We start from the raw sequence: 19,091 nt of genomic DNA, 5'->3' as shown, positions 1-19,091 counted from the left end.
GTAATACCTTCATTTTAATCTTGTCTGTGATGACAATTAGATGACTACTGAAACATGATCTCTACAGAGCAGGAAGTATCAGCCTAATTTTAAGCTTTGTGGCCAGAGTGACAAGATTACTTTTTTTATATTGATGACATGGATGATTTAAAAGAACCTCAAAAAATGTTAAGAAAAGATATAACAAAAATAATAAAGCTTTAATCAGTGTCTTAATTGGGTAGATAAAAGCTGGAAGAAAAGAATTTGGTCCAATATGTGGAGAGAAATCACCTGGAAGAATTGAAACTGGAAGTAACAGTGTTCAGATTCTGTTCCATAGTGATAACTCTGGGGAGAATGGAGGATGGAGACTGTCTTATACCGTCACAGGTAACCTAATAAATGTTTTTACCCATTTGATAGTTTATTTTTTTCCTACTTCCTACTCGTTAACCCCTTAGTGATGGAGCCAATTTTCACCTTAATGACCAAGCCAAATTTTAGAAATCTCACCAGTGTCACTGGTAATAACTCTGGAATGCTTCAACGTATCTCAGTAATTCTGAGAATGCTTTTTCATGACATGTTGAACTTCATGTTGTTGGCAAATTTTGGTCAATATGATTTGCATATATTTATGAAAATATCAAAAATTTGACCAATTTGACCAAAAAATGTAACATTATGCAATTTTCAAACTTTATAAATATTTATGCCCTTAAATAAGATAGTTATACCACACAAAATAATTAATAAATAACATTTCCTATATGTCTACTTTAATCATTATTTAAATACAAAACAAATTGTTAGGATTTTTAGTTAAAAATTTGCAGCAATTTTGCAGCAATTTCAATTTTTTTCAACAAATTTACAAAACCTTGTTATTTTATGGACCTATTAAGCTTTAATGGACTTTGAGGGGCCTATATATTGGAAACTCCCCACAAATACTTCAAAACTGTTGTCAGGAAAATGTTTACCTCTTTAGGTGTTGCACAGGAATTAATGCAAAGTGGAATGAAAAAAAAGATTAATTTAAATGTTACCTCTAAATCTTGCTTTAGCCACAATTTTTCAGTTTTGCAAGAGGTAACACCAAAAAGTCAACCCCACAGTTTCTTACTGACTTTCTTACAAGCACAGCAATATATATTTGAATTTTGGAACACAAGTTTGGCTGAAAGAGATGGCGGGCACCATATCACATTTGCAGGGTCCCTAAGGTGCTTAAACACCAGAAACCTCCAACAAGTGACATCATTTTAAAAACTACACCACTCAAGGATTTTATAGAAGGGTATATTGAGCATTTTGAACCCACAAGTACTATACAGAAGTTAGTAACATTAGATTGTCATATTGAAAAAGTTCATTTTTTATCAGAAATCTTACTCTAGCCCAAAATTTCTCACTTTTGCAAGAGGTATCACCAAAAAGAGGACTAAACAGTTTGTTACCCACTTTCTTACAAGAGTAGTGACACCCCAAATATAGTCAAAAAGTTCTGTTTGGACAAACGCTAGGGCTCAGAACAGAAAGGGCACAATTAGAATTTTGGAACACAAATTTGTCTCTATTTGAAATAGATTGTCACATTTGCAGAGCCTGTGTGGTTCAAGAACAACAGAAAACCCCATAAATGTCTTTTTTTTTTTAAAGTATATCCTCTAATGTATTTATATAGGAAGGTTGTGAGTAGTTTGATACCACCATTTTTTATGCAGATGATGCAACAAAAGTTTAAAAAATAGCAATTTGCATTTTTTTCACTGTCACTTTCATTAATCTTTTTTGTACGTTGTGAGGAACACACCTCAAATTTTATTGCACTAGTTTTTGTAGTAATTGCCAGTAAACACGTGATATTCTTGGTGAAGAAATGGCCTCATTAGTTCCTAGACAATTTAACCTGTAATGCCTTTTTTTCTGGAGGCAGTTTGCTGGGTTAATGTGGTGGTCCCCACCTTCGTAAATTAGAAAGGTGCATGTGTACCCTGATGTGCTCTCACACATTTTGTGCAAATCTAGACAGTAATTGTCTTGCTTCAATAGGATAAATTAGCAGAAAGTCAGATGGCCCTTGAAACTCATAAAGCACTCTGGGGTATATGAATTTAAAAACTAATCTTGAAGAACGGAAATTAGGAGACTCAATTTGTTAAGGCGATAGAAGTTAGGGTCATTTCTTGAGGGCTTGGGAATCATCATTAAAATGAACGAATCTCATTAGGGCTTCATAATGAGCTTGGGTCATGACAACTGGAAATACAGGGTACTGTGGACAGATTCTGTTGCCCAATAGGAACGGAGAGTTTTTTACTAAATCCATGTTTAGGGTAAGGCCCAAAAATTATTTTATTTCAGACATATTTGTGCGGATCCATTAACGAAAATGAAAGGATGTTTGTTTTTGAGAAATATATTGTCAGGCATAAAAATTGGTTTGGTGGGCAATAAATTGTAGGACTTCAGGGTTAACAGAAATTTGGAAAAATTCAAAGGAGTAAAATTGGTGATTTTTAATTATTTTATTCCAGGGATTGCTGAAAAAGGGGGAATTTAAGGGGAAAATGCATTACCGGGATTCCACAATGGAGGGGATACCTTAAAACTTGGTCCTGTCTCTGACGATTCAGCAGTGAAGACTGACTCCACTACCATCGGGCTATGGAATCCCATGGAGGACGAGGAGTCATCACTGGCTGAAAACTGTTATTCTTCAGAAGCAGATTTGGTTTCAGTCACAGAATTGCCAGAGCAAAACAGTGTAAGCCTGCTCTACAGTGAACATTCTGTGGGCCATTATTTTATTTTACATAAACGCCTAACAAAAAAACCTAACTTAATCTAAGACTAGTAAGCCTAACCTAATCTAATACTAGTAAACCTAACATAACAGTAGTAACTTTATTTAACTTTTTTTTTACTTTTGAAGAAACCCTAACACCTATCCTAACCTTAAAGCCTAACCCTAAAGTCTAACCCTAAAGCCTAACCCTAACCTAAAGCCTAACCCTAAAGCTTAACCCTAATTCTAGCTAAAGGCAAAGAAAAAAATAAAAATTATAAAAGAAAAAAAAAGAAAAAAATAATCTGACTAGGGAGATGACAAATATTGGGCTTTTGATCATTATGATAGGGTCTATAGCAGTGATCAAAGTCAGGAATCAGTAGGAATTAGGCCCTGGTCATGTATTTCAGCGTTTCAGCAACCCCTGGTAGCACGACACCGTTAAAAAGCAGAGCTGAGAAATATGGCCCCATAACTGTTGCTGTAAACATGCAATGGTTAACTGATGCCTGGTTAAGCATACATTTGTCTATCAACTTCTCAAAACAGTAGGAATGAGCAAAACTCGATGACCTCTAACTTTTGGCAATGCAATAGATCATCCACCTGGTTGTCCACACCGAATCCACATTATTATGTATTAATGGATGTCAGCATATTCCATCTAGTGGCAAATTCTTTATTACCAACCCATGGACATTTTAGTATGTTGGGTATTGTTAAAGGTGAGCATGAGAGTGCAGGATTTATTTTTTATGTTTTTTTGTGTGTTATATTTAGGAATTGTTGAATGTTATATAATTTAACTGCACTTTATGATGGTCTCCTGATTATGATCTATAAAAATGGAATTTATATATATGAATGAATATGACTTCTAAGGCTACAGCCTCACTATCAGTGTGGAGACACAGGGCGGTCGGTGGGCACCCAGGTCCACTAGCCTGAACCGCATGGACCAGAGATCGTCCCGCTTAACACCCGCTCTCCCGTTCACGTGGGCATAACGCTACACAGACAACACACGGTAAGGGTAAAACAGTGTGGCAAATGCTTTATTGAACCACAAAACAGGCAGATAACACATAGAACAGTCCCAGCAAAATTTCCCAAGATGGTGCTCATTACAGTCTCACCCTTCCGCTGATCCGCCGGGATAATGGCAGATGTTATGTCTCAACTCCCAGGATCGGCTACCCCACCTGTGGTGCACACACAGAAAGGAGGTAATGATAAGCGTAGGAAGATGACAGTCCATTGAGTCCTTACAAGGCATAAGGCCAGTTGACATGAAAGTCACAACCAGGCTTATCTGAACATCTTCATGAAGCCAGGCGACCAGTGGGTCCCAATCCTGGCTTTCTCCAAATGTATACATGGCCCAGCGATGGTCAATGGAGCAGATTTGTATTCTTCCAACCAAAAACCCCTAGGTTGTTTCCTATAGAATGGGAGATCCGTGTCTCACGTGATGGTGTCATGATATTGGCTGCTGTCCTGTCTTTGGTCCTTTGGATATATATGTCTTGGCAGAATCTCTGGCTGTCTCTCTCCCCAGTCTCTCTGTCTCAGAGTCTCTTTATACAGAGGCATGTAATCTATTTTTAGATTTACCCATTATCCTTCAGTCTAGCATCAAGATAAAGGGAACAATGGTTATGAGATCAAGTAGCATTACTTGATTATTTAATCTATTTGCATAGTTTTCCCTCTGCTTTTGAAGTCAATGAACTGGCTCCATAATACAATGCATAATTAGCATATCTGCAAACATAACTAGTCATCAAAGATAAGCGCACACTATGTTATATAAAATATCAGCTTACAAGTCACTATTATGGGCTTACACAAGCAAAAGTATAGATAACAGCATATTCTTCGTGTTTTGCTAAAAAATAGTCATCTGGGTAATTAAGATATAATCTCGTTTCTTCACAATCAGTATTTGGTAAGTATTTGTAAGCCAAAACCAGAAGTGGGTAAAAAATGCAGTGGTGCACGTTTTTCTATTATAACTTTTCTCTGATTGTTCCTCACCTGGTTTTGGCTTACAAATGCTGAGGAAAAATACTGAGCAAATAATGATAGTGCGGCCATAACCTAAGTCTGAGAATGCATATGTTCCTATGGTGTTACTTAAAAAGCATCACCATGATGAACTTGCTAGTAGAAAGCAAAAGTGATGTATTTAGTGAGATAAATATGAGAATACAGTATGTAAATCTATGCAGTTTTGAAGCTGGAATGTCCCACAACCCTCACAATCTGGTATTATTATTATTATTGCTATTTATTATTATACCACCATTAATTCCATGGCACTTTACATGTGAGGAGGGGTATACATGATAAAAACAAGTACAGTAATCTTAAACAATACAAATCACAATGGTACCGGAGGAGAGAGGTCCCTGCCCATGAGGGCTCACAATCTACAAGGGATGGGTGAGGATACAGTAGGCGAGGGTAGAGCTGGTCATGCAGTGGCTTAGTCGACCTGTGGCTACTGCAGGTTGTAGGCTTGACGGAAGAGGTAGGTCTTCAGGTTCTTTTTGAAGGTTTACATGGTAGGCGAGAGTCTGATATGTTGTGGTAGAGAGTTCCAGAGTAGGGGTGATACGCGGGAGAAATCTTGTATGCGATTGTTGGAAGAGAAGATAAGAGGGGTGAAGAGGAGATCTTGTGAGGATCAGAGGTTGCGTACTGGGTGATAAGATCATAGATGTATGGAGGAGACAGGTTGTACATGGCTTTGTGTGTCATGGCTAGGGTTTTGAACTGGAGTCTTTGGGTAATGGGGAGCCAGTGCAGGGATTGACAGAGGGGAGAGGCGGGGGAATAGTGGGGGGGCAGGTGGATTAGTCAGGCAGCAGAGTTTAGAATAGATTGGAGTGGTGCGAGAGTGTTAGAGGGGAGGCCACATAGCAGTAGGTTGCAGTAGTCAAGGCGGGAGATGATAAGGGCATGGACTAGGGTTTTTGCAGATTCTTGGTTGAGGAAGGTACAGACCTGTGAAATATTTTTGAGTTGAAGTTGGCAGGAAGTGGAAAGGGCTTGGATATGTGGTTTGAAGGAGAGATCAGTGTCAAGGATTACCTAGGTAGCGAGCTTGTGGGACTGGGGAGAGTGGGCAGCCATTTACTTTAAAGGTTAGATCTGTTGGGGGGGTCGAGTGAGATGGGGGAAAGATGATGAATTCTGTTTTGTCCATATTAAGTTTTAAAAATCTAGCGGAGAAGAAGGATGAAATAGCAGACAGACATTGTGTGATTCTGGTTAGTAGGAAGGTGATATCTGGTCCAGAGAGGTAGATCTGTATGTCATCAGCATAGAGGTGATACTGAAAGCCATGAGATTCTATGAGCTGTGAAAGGCCAAAGGTGTAAATAGACAAAAGCAGGGGCCCTAGGACTGAGCTTTGCGGGACTCCGACAGATAGGGGGCGAGGTGAGAAGGTGGTGGGTGAGCGGGAGACGCTGAATGTCTGGTTTGTTAGGTATGACGAGATCCAAGATAGGGCCAAGTCTGTGATGCTAAGAGATGAGAGGGTCTGTAGTAATAGGGAATGGTCCACTGTGTCAAAGGCAAAGGACAGGTCCAGGAGGAGGAGGACAGAGTAGTGTCGCTTGGCGGTTAATAGGTCATTGGTTATCTTAGTTAGGGAAGTTTCAGAGGAGTGGTGCGGCTGGAAGCCAGATTGTTAGCAGTTGAAGTGGGAGCAAGAAGATGGACGTGTGGTTCCAGTAGTTTTGAGGCATAGGGGAGAAGTGATATAGGGCGATAGCTCAATACAGAGGATGGGTTAAGAGAGGGCTTTTTGAGGATAGGTGTGATTGAGGCATGTTAAAAGCTTGAGGGGAAAACACCAGTTGAAAGTGATAGGTTGAAGAGATGGGTTAGGGTTGGGATGAAGATTGTGGTGAGGTTTGGGATGAAGTGGGATGGAAATGGGTGCACAGGTGGTGAGATGCGATCTTGAGAGTAGAGTGGAGAGTCGATCTTCTGTAATGGTGGAGAAGTTGATCTTGTAGGAGTAGGGCTGAACAGTTAGGAGGAAGGGCTCTGGGGGTTGTCAACCAAAACTGTTATCAATCTTCTGCTTGAAAAATGAGGCAAAGTCTTCAGCTGAGATGAGTGGAGATGGAGAAGATGCTGGGGGACAGAGGAGAGAATTAAAAGTGTTGAATAACTGTTTAGGGTTGAGAGACAGGAAGGATATGACAGATGAGAAGTAGGTTTGTTTTGCTGCATTGCTTGTGGCCTTGAAAGTAGTGAAGGAATGTTTGAATGCGAAGAAGTCCTCGTTGGAGTGGGATCTTTTCCATCTCTGCTCAGCAACCCTGGAAGCCTGTCTCAGTTCTTTGGTCAGGCTGGTATGAAACAATTTGGATTTTTAATTCATGATTGGTGATCATAACCCCTTATCGATCACTGATAACCTTTTAACGGTGGTCATTAATGAGCTTTATTCCTCAATACCACTTTTGAACAGCAATGAGGAATAAGTGAATAGCTATGCACAGTGGGGGCAATTCATGCAGGTGACAGCTGAACATGACAGCTGACAACCTGCAGCATCAGCCATGACTGGAACAAATCGGAACTGACTAACTCTTTAAATACCACTGTCAATCATGACAGCGGTATCTACATAGTTCAAGAGTAATTGCAGGTGGTGATCATTGCCATGGTGTCCTGTGGTCATCTGATGACTCCAGGGTACAATGCCCTGTAAGATCCTGCTATAAGTTGAGTCTCACAGGCAAAGTCAGGGAGTCACTGACATGTCTAAGACACTGCAGTACATGAGTGAAATGATGAAATGAAATGCATGAGCCTAGTGATTAAATTAAAAAATGTTCAAACCACAAAAAAGGGCACAGAAATCACAAAAAGCCATTTTACCACTGAAATTCCAGAGTTTGCGTTAAAACAAAAGTAATAAAACATACACATTCCGTATATACTCAAGCATAAGCCGAGATTTTCAGCCCATTTTTTTAGGCTGAAAGTGTCCCTCTCAGCTTATCCTCTCGTCATTGTCCCAGGGGGTCGACGGAGGAGGGGAAGCAGTGGCTGTCACATCATACTCACCCTCCCAGCATGGTCACTGCACATCCCTGCTTCTCGGCACCAGCATCTTCTTCTTGTGTTCAGCGGTCATGTGGAACTGCTCATTAAAGTAATGAATATAGACCCGCCTCCACTCCCATAGGTGTGGTGTGCATATTCATTACTTTAATGAGCGGAACAAGCTGCCAGCGCGTGCCGGAGACCATCGGAGAGGCAGGGACTTGCACAGACCGTGCCAGGAGGGTGAGTATGATGGGGGAGGGTGAGCCATGCGATAGTCACCTGTCCCCATTCCATTGCTGGGCTCTGTCTTCCGCGTCCTCTGGCTGTGACGTTTAGGTCAGAGGGCACGATGACGTGGTTAGTGTGCACCCTCTGCCTGAAAAGTCACTGCAGAGACATGGAAGACACAGTGGCGCACAGCGGTGGACAGGTGAATATCGCAAGTGCTAGTGTCCTTAGTCAGCGGCGACTCCCACACCTGGCCCCCATAGCGTGCCAGTGTCCCCACCTGCTCAGGACCCTGACAACTCTCCCCCAGTGACAAGAGGAGAGTATGTAATTTTTTATTTTGGAGCATCTTATGGGGCCATCAACCTTTATGGAGCAGCATATGGGGTAATATTATTCTATGGAGCGTCTTATGGAGCCATCGACCTTTATGGAGCAGCATATGGGGTTATATTATTCTATGGAGCATCTTATGGGGCCATCAACCTTTATGGAGCAGCATATGGGGTTATATTATTCTATGGAGCATCTTATGGGGCCATCAACCTTTATGGAGCAGTATATGGGGCATATTATACTATGGAGCATCTTATGGGGCCATCAACCTTTTTGGAGCAGCATATGGGGTTATATTATTCTATGGAGCATCTTATGGAGCCATCATCTTTTATGGAGCAGCATATGAGGTTATAGTATTCTATGGAGCATCTTATGGGGCCATCAACTTTTATGGAGCAGCATATGGGGTTATATTATTCTATGGAGCATCTTATGGGGCCATCAACTTTTATGGAGCAGCATATGGGGCATATTATTCTATGGAGCATCTTATGGGGCCGTCAACCTTTATGGAGCATTATATGGGGTATATTATTCTATGGAAAATCTTAAGGGGCCGTCATTAACCTTTTATGCAGCATTATATGGGGCAAATTATTCTATGGAGCATCTTATGAGGCCATTATTAACCTTTGTGCAGCATTATATGGGGCATATTTTAATATGGAGCATCTTATGGGGCCCATCATGAACTATATGGAGCAGTATATGGGGCTCCTGATTCAGTATGGATATTCAAAAACACTTAACCTACTGATGTCTAAATTAATTTTACTTTTATTGGTATCTATTTTTATTTTTGAAATTAAAGAGTAGCTGCTTCATTTCCCACCCTAGGCTAATACTCGAGTCAACAAGTTTTCCCAGTTTTTTGTGGCAAAATTAGGGGTCTCGGCTTATACTCAGGTCGACTTGTACTTGAGTATATATGGTAATTGGTATTGGAACACCCCATCTATAAAACTGGAACATTATTTATTCCTTGCTGCAAACACTGTAAAGAAGAGAAACACAACAATAAGGTCGCATTTTCATCATACAGACACGCAAAAAAAATTGAATTGCAAGCAGTCAAAAAGTTATATATATACTGTATATATATATATATATATATATATATATATATATATATATGTGTGTGTGTGTGTGAAAATAAAAATGCCAAGCCATCTTGCAAAAAATAAGCCTTAATATGGCTCATCTGGTAAAAAATAAAAAAGTTACAGCTCTCAGAATGTGGCGCTGCAAAAACAAATTAATTGTTATTAATTATTGTTTTGAGTCTTTAAAAGTAGCAAAGCATACTACATAACTATATAAATCTGGTATCACATCATTCTAGTGACCTGACAAACAAATTAGTCTTATCAATTTTACCGCATGGTAAACCATGCAAAAAATAAAAATTTTACTGCTGTTTTTTGTTCATTTTTTGTTCATTCTGCGTCTGCAAAAATCTGATTAAAAAGTGATCAAAAAACACAAGAAGCACAAACTGGACACAATATATGGGAGCACTACACTGTAGGCACAATATACTATAGGCACTGTACACTGAAATTCAATGACCACAAACAGAGTGATGATGGTGAGTCGCCCGCCAGGCCTGTGGGGGCACTCAGTATACCGGGTCCAGTACTTAAAGGGGATGTCACGATGGCTGCGACCCAGTCCGTGGCCCTGGGCGCCCAATTAAAGGGGAAAGGTCTTTAAGGGATATTGTGAATTGTTTGTGACGCCACCTGTGGTTCTTGGTCAGTAGGGACCAACTCCGCTTGAAGGGGTCCTCTGGGGTGATGGTAGGGTGGCTAGATGGTGACGCTTCCCACAGTTGAAGCGCGCACCCCAGGGCTTCCCAAGTGTATAGCACCGATGATGTGGTGGATGATATAGTAAAGAACAAGGACACAGGTTTGCAGTCTTTACCTGGTTTACTGATGAAAGCAGTCATCAGTCCAGGGTACCAAGTGCAGGGTAGCTGTGATCCGGCCGCTTGGAGGCAATAGGAGATCCCTCTCCCAGGTGAGGTCTGTACTTGCGCTCTTTAGTTGATTACATCCCTGCCGCTTGAAGCTTATTGCAAGTCACCTCTCTCCTGTCCTAAGACAGATGTCTGTACGATAGGCAGTTTGAGCCTGTTTATAGGGTCTCTATCATGACCCGGGCACTAAGGTTACTGCTTCACCTCAGACTTGATGCAGGCAAATGACATACAGTCCTATGCCCTCCGGTTCTGCAGTGCATCCTGGAGAACAACACGACCTCGGGCTCCTGATACCCGGTTTCTGCGCTCTAGCTCCCAGGGTGTCCTTCTGCTGTTCCCCTGCTGAGCCTCTTCCTCCTCTGTGCTTCTCCCCTCTAAGCTCCTCCACTATTCAACTCTCCTTTGGATTCTCCCTCTTTCCAGGGGAAGCAGCTCCCTCGTGGCTGCTCGGCCCCTACGTCTGCTCCAGATGTCCTACTCCTCTCCTCTCTCAGACTGTCTAAGACTGACTGGCTCCTCCTCCAGACCAGGATACATAAAGTGTAAGGAAACTCCCCTGAATTCGTGTCCTGAGCTCCCCCTTCTGGCCTAGATTCAGATGTGTTGAATGTGAGTGCCTTACCTGATAGAAAGAATCTACCTTGCCTTCAAGCGTGACATCACCCTCCCTGAAAGGAAGGCAACATCACTGCAACAACCGGTTACCTAGGGTGTTTGCAATGACACTTCAGAAAGCTACATATACACAATATAAACTGCAACCACTAATTACAATGAAGGGTCGCGTTTTATGACGAGATCCATATTAAAAAATCATTTTTATTGATACAAAAATTTAAAAACATAATAGTAAGTAGAAAAGGTCATGTAGGGGACACTGTATTGGCAAGAAAAGTAGGTAGGGAGATGGAGAGCTCAATGTGAAATAATAAACTTTTACAGTGATATCTTGTTATTCAATATATCTCCATTCCCCTATTAGATTACAATTTCAAGGTAAGTGGCAAAGGACCATCAAACACATTGTGTGTTCTGTGAATATCAGAGATCTCATAATAAAAGACAACAAACTAGGAATCCATAATATATCCCAAGATGGCCAGTAATTGATACTGTCAGTAATGTACCTATAAGTTATCATTGTGTAGATATACTAAATATAATGGGGAGTGGGAGGGGACCACATCAATCAGCATAGTATAAATAGTAATGCTTTTATGCTGCAAGTGCAGAGTAGCAATAGTAGTAGCAATAGATTGGTGTGTTACCTTTTAACTCTTGCAATTGTGAGACACAGTCAAAAGGATGGCATTGATTATAAAGTCAGAGGTAGTTGAACAAGAAAGAGATTTCATCCGACACTCCATCCCTTAAATAAAATAAAAAATCTTTATTGAGGCATGTCAAGCCATAGTCAAAAACACAGCATAAAATCCCTGATGCATTTCTGGCGTGGTACTGCGCCCTTAATCGCAGGATGCCACAATGGCAATGCATACAAACATATATAGGAACAGTCAATTAATCAAAATAAATGTGTTTGACTACATTAAACATGCACAAGAAGTGTGCACAAGAAGTGTTTTAAAAAAACGGGAAACAATGGTTAGTATACAGTATATAAAACAAATCAATATGAAAATTAATCCCTTTTGGATATTTAGTGTCTAATTTTAAGATCCAGAAGGCTACTCTAATGGTGAGCTGTCTCTGCCTATTACCCCCATTAATGGAGTTTACCACCTTCTCGAATCCAAAAAACGCAAGTGTGTGTGAACGAAATGCTTTGATGCTCCTGAATATTGTGAAAATTACTAATGTGGGACTAAAACAACATTTTAGTGGAAAAAACTAATTTTCATTTTCACATCCACATTTTAGAAACTTCCGTGAAGCACCTTACAGTTTCAACAAACTCAAAACACCCATAGGTTTCTGTGGTTTTGGTTCCTCAGGGCACCTGCAAATGAGACAATGTGTCTGCATTATATTCCAGCCAAATTTACATTCCGAGTAATTTACATTACTACTCTTCCGAGCCCTGTCGCGTGTCCAAGCAAAACTTTTCTACTTCATGTGGGGTATCACCGTGTAGCAGAAAAAAGTAGGTAACAAATTGTGGGGTTCACTTTCATGTGTTACCTCTTACAAAAGTAGAACTAAATAAATATTTTTGTGAAAAAAATTAAGATTTTTAATATGATGGCCTAATGCCATCAGGTTTCTGACCACAAGTGGGGTATCAGCGAGCTCAGAAGAAACTGAGTAAAAAATCATGTGGTCAATTTTTCGTTCTATTCCTATTATTGCTATTAATAGGTCTTAAAGAAACAGTTTTTCTAAATTTCTTGAAAAAAATGAGAAATTGCTGCTAAATTTTAACCCTTCTAACATCCTAACAAAATAAAACGATGTTTGAAGAATGATTCAGATGTAATGTAGACATATGGGAAATGCTATTTATTAATTATTTTGTATTTTGCAATGCTAACTGATATAAAAATTGAAAGTTTGAAAATTGAAAGTTTTTAAAGAGTTTTGCCAAAATTCCAATATTTTCACAAATAAACGTGAAACATATCACCCTAAAATTTACCACTTACATAAAGTAAAATGTATCATGAAAAACAGTCTGAGAATCATTGGGATACATTAAAGCATCTCAGAGTTATTATCCTATGACGTGACAATTGTCAGATTTTAAAAAATTGGCCTGTTTATTAATGTTAAAATTGGCTCCATCATTAAGGGGTTTCATGTCATCTCTTTTTTACTAATTGGATTGTACATAGGGGTATTTTAGGTTTGTGAGGGATGTGGTTAGTGATTGGTAAATATTTTGCATTAGTTTTTGTCACATTAAAGGTAAGTTCACACAGGGCATTTTTGCTGCATTTTCTTCAGCGTTTTTTTTTTTTTTGCTAATTTTCAGCTTATTTTTCCATAACCAGCAAAGCCTATGAGATTTCAGAAATCTCATGCACGCACAGTGATTTTTTTTGTCCTCAGGATTCTGAGCTTTGCTGCATTTTTTGGACATAGAGCATGTCACTTCTTTCAGCGTTTTTGCTGCTTTTTGCAGCATTTTTCACCCATTGGCTTGAATGGGTGTTGGAAAAATTGCTGCAAAAATGCTGCAAAAATGCAGTTATCATTACTTGCTGCTTTTTTGTGCAGAAAAGTCATGGCCAGCAGGAAGTGACCTCACAGCCAAGAGCTTTGGGGTGTGGATAGCGAGGTGTCCATAGTGACAGTGAGCTATTGTCAGGTAGTGTCAGGTAGTGAGGTGCCCTGATAGTGATCTATTGTGAGGGAGTGTCTGGTAGTAGTGAGGTGTGAAGAGCTATTTTCAGGTAGTGTCAGGTAGTGAGGTGCCCTGATAGTGATCTATTGTGAGGGAGTGTCTAGTAGTAGTGAGGTGTGAAGAGCCATTGTGAGGTAGTGTCAGGTAGTGGTGTCCTGATAGTGATCTATTGTGAGGGAGTGTCTGGTAGTAGTGAGGTGTGAAGAGCTATTGTCAGGTAGTGTCAGGTAGTGAGTTGTCCTCATAGTGATCTATTGTGAGGGAGTGTCTCCCAACTAATCATGGAGGTAATATTTTTATTATTTGTGATATATATCTACTATATAATTGTCTAAGGGTCACTGCCGTCTTTCTGTCTGTCTGTCTTTCTGTCTGTCTTTCTGTCTGTCACGGAAATCCCAAGTCGAAGATTGGTCGTGGTCAAAGGGCCATGACCAATCAGCAACAGGCACAGTGCAGCCACGAAATGGCCTCTCCCTACTCCCCTGCCATCAGTGCCAGCTCCATACTCCCCTCCAGTCAGCGCTCACACAAGGTTAATGGCAGCGTTAACGGACCACGTTATGCCGCAGTGCAACGCAGTCCGTTAATGCTGCTATTAACCCTGTGTGAGCAACTTTTTACTATTGATGCTGCCTATGCAGCATCAATAGTAAAAAGATCTAATGTTAAAAATAATAAAAAAAATAAAAAATTAATTATATACTCACCTTCCGGCGCCTCTCCCGCCCCTCGCGACGGTCTGGTCCATGCATTGCCGTCTCGCGAGATGATGACGTAGTGATGTCGCTTAACCGCTATGTCATCATCTCGCTAGACCGCAATGCACTCTTGGGACCAGAGCATCGCGAGGAGCATCGCTAAATGCCTCGCCTGGATCCAGGGCCCAATGGAAGGTGAGTATATAACTATTTTTTATTTTAATTCAGGGATATGGTGCCCACATTGCTATATACTATGTGGGCTGTGCTAGATACTGCGTGGGCTGTGTTATATACTACATCTCTGTGCTAAATACTATGTGGGCTGTGCTATATACTATGTGGCTGTGGTATATATTACGTGGCTGGGCAATATACTACATTGCTGTGCTCTATACTACGTGGCCTGGGTTATATACTGCATGGGCAGTGTTATATACTATGTCTCTGTGCTATATACTACATGGCTGTGCTATATACTACGTGGCTGTGCAATATATTACGTGGCTGTGCGATATGCAACATGGCTGTGCAATATATTACGTGGCTGGGCAATATACTACATGTCTGTGCTATACACTATGTGTCTGTACAAGATACTACGTCGCTGGGCTACATACTACGTGGCTGGGCAATATACTATGTGTCTGCTATTTACTACGTGGGTTGTGCTATATACTACGTGGATGGGCAATATACTGCGTGGCTGGGCAATATACTACATGTCTGTGCTATATACTACGTGTCTGTGCTATATACTACGTGGCTGGGCAATATACTATGTGTCTGTGCTATATACTACGTGTCTGTGCTATATACTACATGTCTGTGCTATATACTACATGGCTGGGCAATATACTAAGTGTCTGTGCTATATACTACGTGTCTGTGCTATATACTACGTGTCTGTGCTATATACTACGTGGCTGGGCAAGATACTATGTGGCTGGGCAATATACTACATGTCTGTGCTATTTACTGTGTGGGCTGTGCTATATACCACGTGGCTGGGTAATATACTACAGTTATGGTCAAATTTTGACACCCCTGCAATTCTGTCAAATAATACTCAGTTTCTTCCTGAAAATGATTGCAATCACAAATTCTTTGGTATTATTATCTTCATTTAATTTGTCTTAAATGAAAAAAACACAAAAAGAATTGTCCTAAATCCAAATTAGATATAATTCCACACCAAACATAAAAAGGGGGTGGACAAAAGTATTGGCACTGTTCGAAAAATCATGTGATGCTTCTCTAATTTGTGTAATTAACAGCACCTGTAACTTACCTGTGGCACCTAACAGGTGTTGGCAATAACTAAATCACACTTGCAGCCAGTTGACATGGATTAAAGTTGACTCAACCTCTGTCCTGTGTCCTTGTGTGTACCACATTGAGCATGGAGAAAAGAAAGAAGACCAAAGAACTGTCTGAGGACTTGAGAAACCAAATTGTGAGGAAGCATGAGTAATCTCAAGGATACAAGTTCATTTCCAAAGACATGAATGTTCATGTGTCTACTGTGCACAGTGTCATCAAGAAGTTTAAAGCCCATGGCACTGTGGCTAACCTCCCTAGATGTGGATGGAAAAGAAAAATTGACAAGAGATTTCAACGCAAGATTGTGCGGATGTTGGATAAAGAACCTCGACTAACATCCAAACAAGTTCAAGCTGCCCTGCAGTCCGAGGGTACAACAGTGTCAACCCGTACTATACGTTGGCATCTGAATGAAAAGGGACTGTATGGTAGGAGACCCAGAAAAAACCCACTTCTTACCCCGAGACATAAAAAAGCCAGGCTGGAGTTTGCCAAAACTTACCTGAAAAAGCCTAAGACGTTTTGGAAGAAGGTTCTCTGGTCAGATGAAACAAAAGTAGAGCTTTTTGGACAAAGGCATCAACATAGGGTTTACAGGAGAAAAAAAGAGGCATTCAAAGAAAAGAACACAGTCCCTACAGTCAAACATGGAGGAGGTTCCCTGATGTTTTGTGGTTGCTTTGCTGCCTCTGGCACTGGACTTCTTGACCGTTTGCATGGCATTATGAAGTCTGAAGACTACCAACAAATTTTGCAGCATAATGTAGGGCCCAGTGTGAGAAAGCTGGGTCTCCCTCAGAGGTCATGGGTCTTCTAGCAGGACAATGACCCAAAACACACTTCAAAAAGCACTAGAAAATGGTTTGAGAGAAAGCACTGGAGACTTCTAAGGTGGCCAGCAATGAGTCCAGGCCTGAATCCCATAGAACACCTGTGGAGAGATCTAAAAATGGCAGTTTGGAGAAGGCACCCTTCAAATATCAGGGACCTGGAGCAGTTTGCCAAAGAAGAATGGTCTAAAATTCCAACAGAGCATTGTAAGAAACTCAATAATGGTTACCAGAAGCGGTTGGTCACAGTTATTTTGGCTAAAGGTTGTGCAACCAAGTATTAGGCTGAGGGTGCCAATACTTTTGTCTGGCCCATTTTTGGAGTTTTGTGTGAAATGATCAATGTTTTGCTTTTTGCTTCATTCTCTTTTGTGTTTTTTCATTTAAGACAAATTAAATGAACAGTGCCAATACTTTTGTCCATCCCCTTTTTATGTTTGGTGTGGAATTATATCTAATTTGGCTTTAGGACAATTCTTTTTGTGTTTTTTTATTTAAGACAAATTAAATGAAGATAATAATACCAAAGAATTTGTGTTTGCAATCATTTTCAGGAAGAAACTGAGTATTATCTGACAGAATTGCAGGGGTGTCAATACTTTGGGCCACAACTGTACGTGGCTGTGCTATATACTACGTGGCTGTGTTATATGCTTCTTGGCTGTGCTATATTTCTCTGCTGTATCTGTTCGTCATGAATCATGGTATGTGTTAAAGAGGGGGGCCCACTGAGACTCTTTCGCCCCTGGCCCTGAAAAACCTGGAGCTGGCCCTGGCTTCACTGATTGTTCGCAGCCGGGCGTGACCAATCAGCGACAATCGCAGTCCGCCCGTGAATTGGCGCGGAATTTGAACCATGCTTCGCTAATTGGTCACGGCCGGCCGCCTGAATCCTGTGTATAAATTGCATTATTCTGAAAACTTCATAAATAAACTACATACATATTCTAGAATACCCGATGCGTTAGAATCAGGCCACCATCTAGTATACTGTATATATATATATATATATATATATATATATATATATATATATATATCTATATATATAATTGTCTAAGGGTTTTTCCGTCTGTCTGTCTGTCTGTCTGTCTGTCTGTCTGTCTTTCTGTCTGTCTGTCTTTCTGTCTGTCTGTCCTGGAAATCCCGCGTCTCTGATTGGTCGAGGCCGCCAGGTCTCGACCAATCAGCGCCGGGCACAGTATCGACGTAGATGTCATAATGGTTGCCATGGCGACGATGATGTCATAAAGGTTGCCTCGACCAATCAGCGACGGGCACAGTCTGCCGCGAATTCTGGAATCATCATTGTCCATATACTACGGGGACATGCATATTCTAGAATACCCGATGCGTTAGAATCAGGCCACAGTCTAGTATATATATATATATATATATATATATATATATATATATATATATATATACATAATCAATTACAATGGCTGTTCAGCCTCCATTTTCTACTCACAGTGAAGTATGGGTGGTTCTACAGGAAGCAGTTTTTTTTTCTCTGGGGGCACTCAACTTTATTAGCATGCGCATGCAGGTTTAGGTACGTTTTTGATGCAGCTTCTTTTCTGGCAAGAATCAGGTTTTGCTGTAGAAAAAAAGCATAAAAAACCCCCTGTGTGAACTTAATCTTAGTATTTATAGATGTTTTGTATGCTTTAGAAAGGCTCTCTGTCAGCCAATACATTAATTTTCAGTTGCTATTTTACAGTTGGATGGAACATGATTATGTTCATTGACATTTACTATAGTAGATATATAGAGTGCATATAGAAAGTCTACACTGCAACTTTATCCAACTTTAATGTCATATAATTTGTGCAATTTAATTGAAGAAAAATCTGAAATCTTTAAACTAATACTTTGTTGAATCACCCTTTGAATATATGGCAACATTCAGTCTTTTTGGGCAGTAGTCTTTAGCATGACACATCTAGAATCTTTGCGCGCTCTTCCATGCAGTAGCCTTCCAAATCTGTCAGATTGTGAGGGCATTGCCTGTACACAGTGTCTTCTTCAGGCCAACAGATTATCAATAAGATTCTGGTCTGGGCTCTGGCTGAACCAAACTAAATTTCAATCTTCTTCCGATGAAGCCATTCTTTTGCTAATTTGGAGATATGTTTAGTGTTTAAAAAAACAGCTAACATGGAGAAATTCAGAATTCATGAATTTCTCCATGTTAGGAGTCTTTTTAAACATCCCTCACACTCCTAAACTCCTAAACTTTATATGGCGTTAATCAGAATCACTTCGAATAATTGCAGCTTTGTACTGAGTACTATTTAACATGAGTTTAAATGTAATTGGCTAATTCTGAACACAAACACATCCCTAATTATAAGAGGGTGTTCACACTTATGCAGCCACATTATTTTAGTTGGTATTTTTAGTTTCCCTTTCAAAATTATTTTACTTTGTTTCTCAATGGATTTGATCACATTATGGGTAAAATTTAAGGTAAACAAAGTTCTGAAATTAAACGTCTTGTCATAATTTTTAACATCACATGTCTGAG

At 40.2% G+C, this 19,091-nt stretch overlaps 1 protein-coding gene across 4 annotated transcripts in view; it reads left to right on the top strand.

Annotated features, from left to right (window-relative positions):
• The window catches only part of MASP1 (MBL associated serine protease 1), a 258,790-nt gene that overhangs the window by 111,608 nt on the left and 128,091 nt on the right, over window positions 1–19,091 (top strand). For all 4 annotated transcript variants that reach the window (XM_077290264.1, XM_077290263.1, XM_077290266.1 and 1 more), the window contains exon 6: window positions 225–372. In XM_077290264.1, the coding sequence (XP_077146379.1) occupies window positions 225–372 (148 nt within the window). The remainder of the gene's footprint in view (window positions 1–224; window positions 373–19,091) is intronic.

Source organism: Ranitomeya variabilis, chromosome 2 (genome assembly GCF_051348905.1).
Source record: "Ranitomeya variabilis isolate aRanVar5 chromosome 2, aRanVar5.hap1, whole genome shotgun sequence".
Taxonomy (NCBI): domain Eukaryota; kingdom Metazoa; phylum Chordata; class Amphibia; order Anura; family Dendrobatidae; genus Ranitomeya; species Ranitomeya variabilis.
This window is presented reverse-complemented; position numbering and strand designations above follow the sequence as displayed.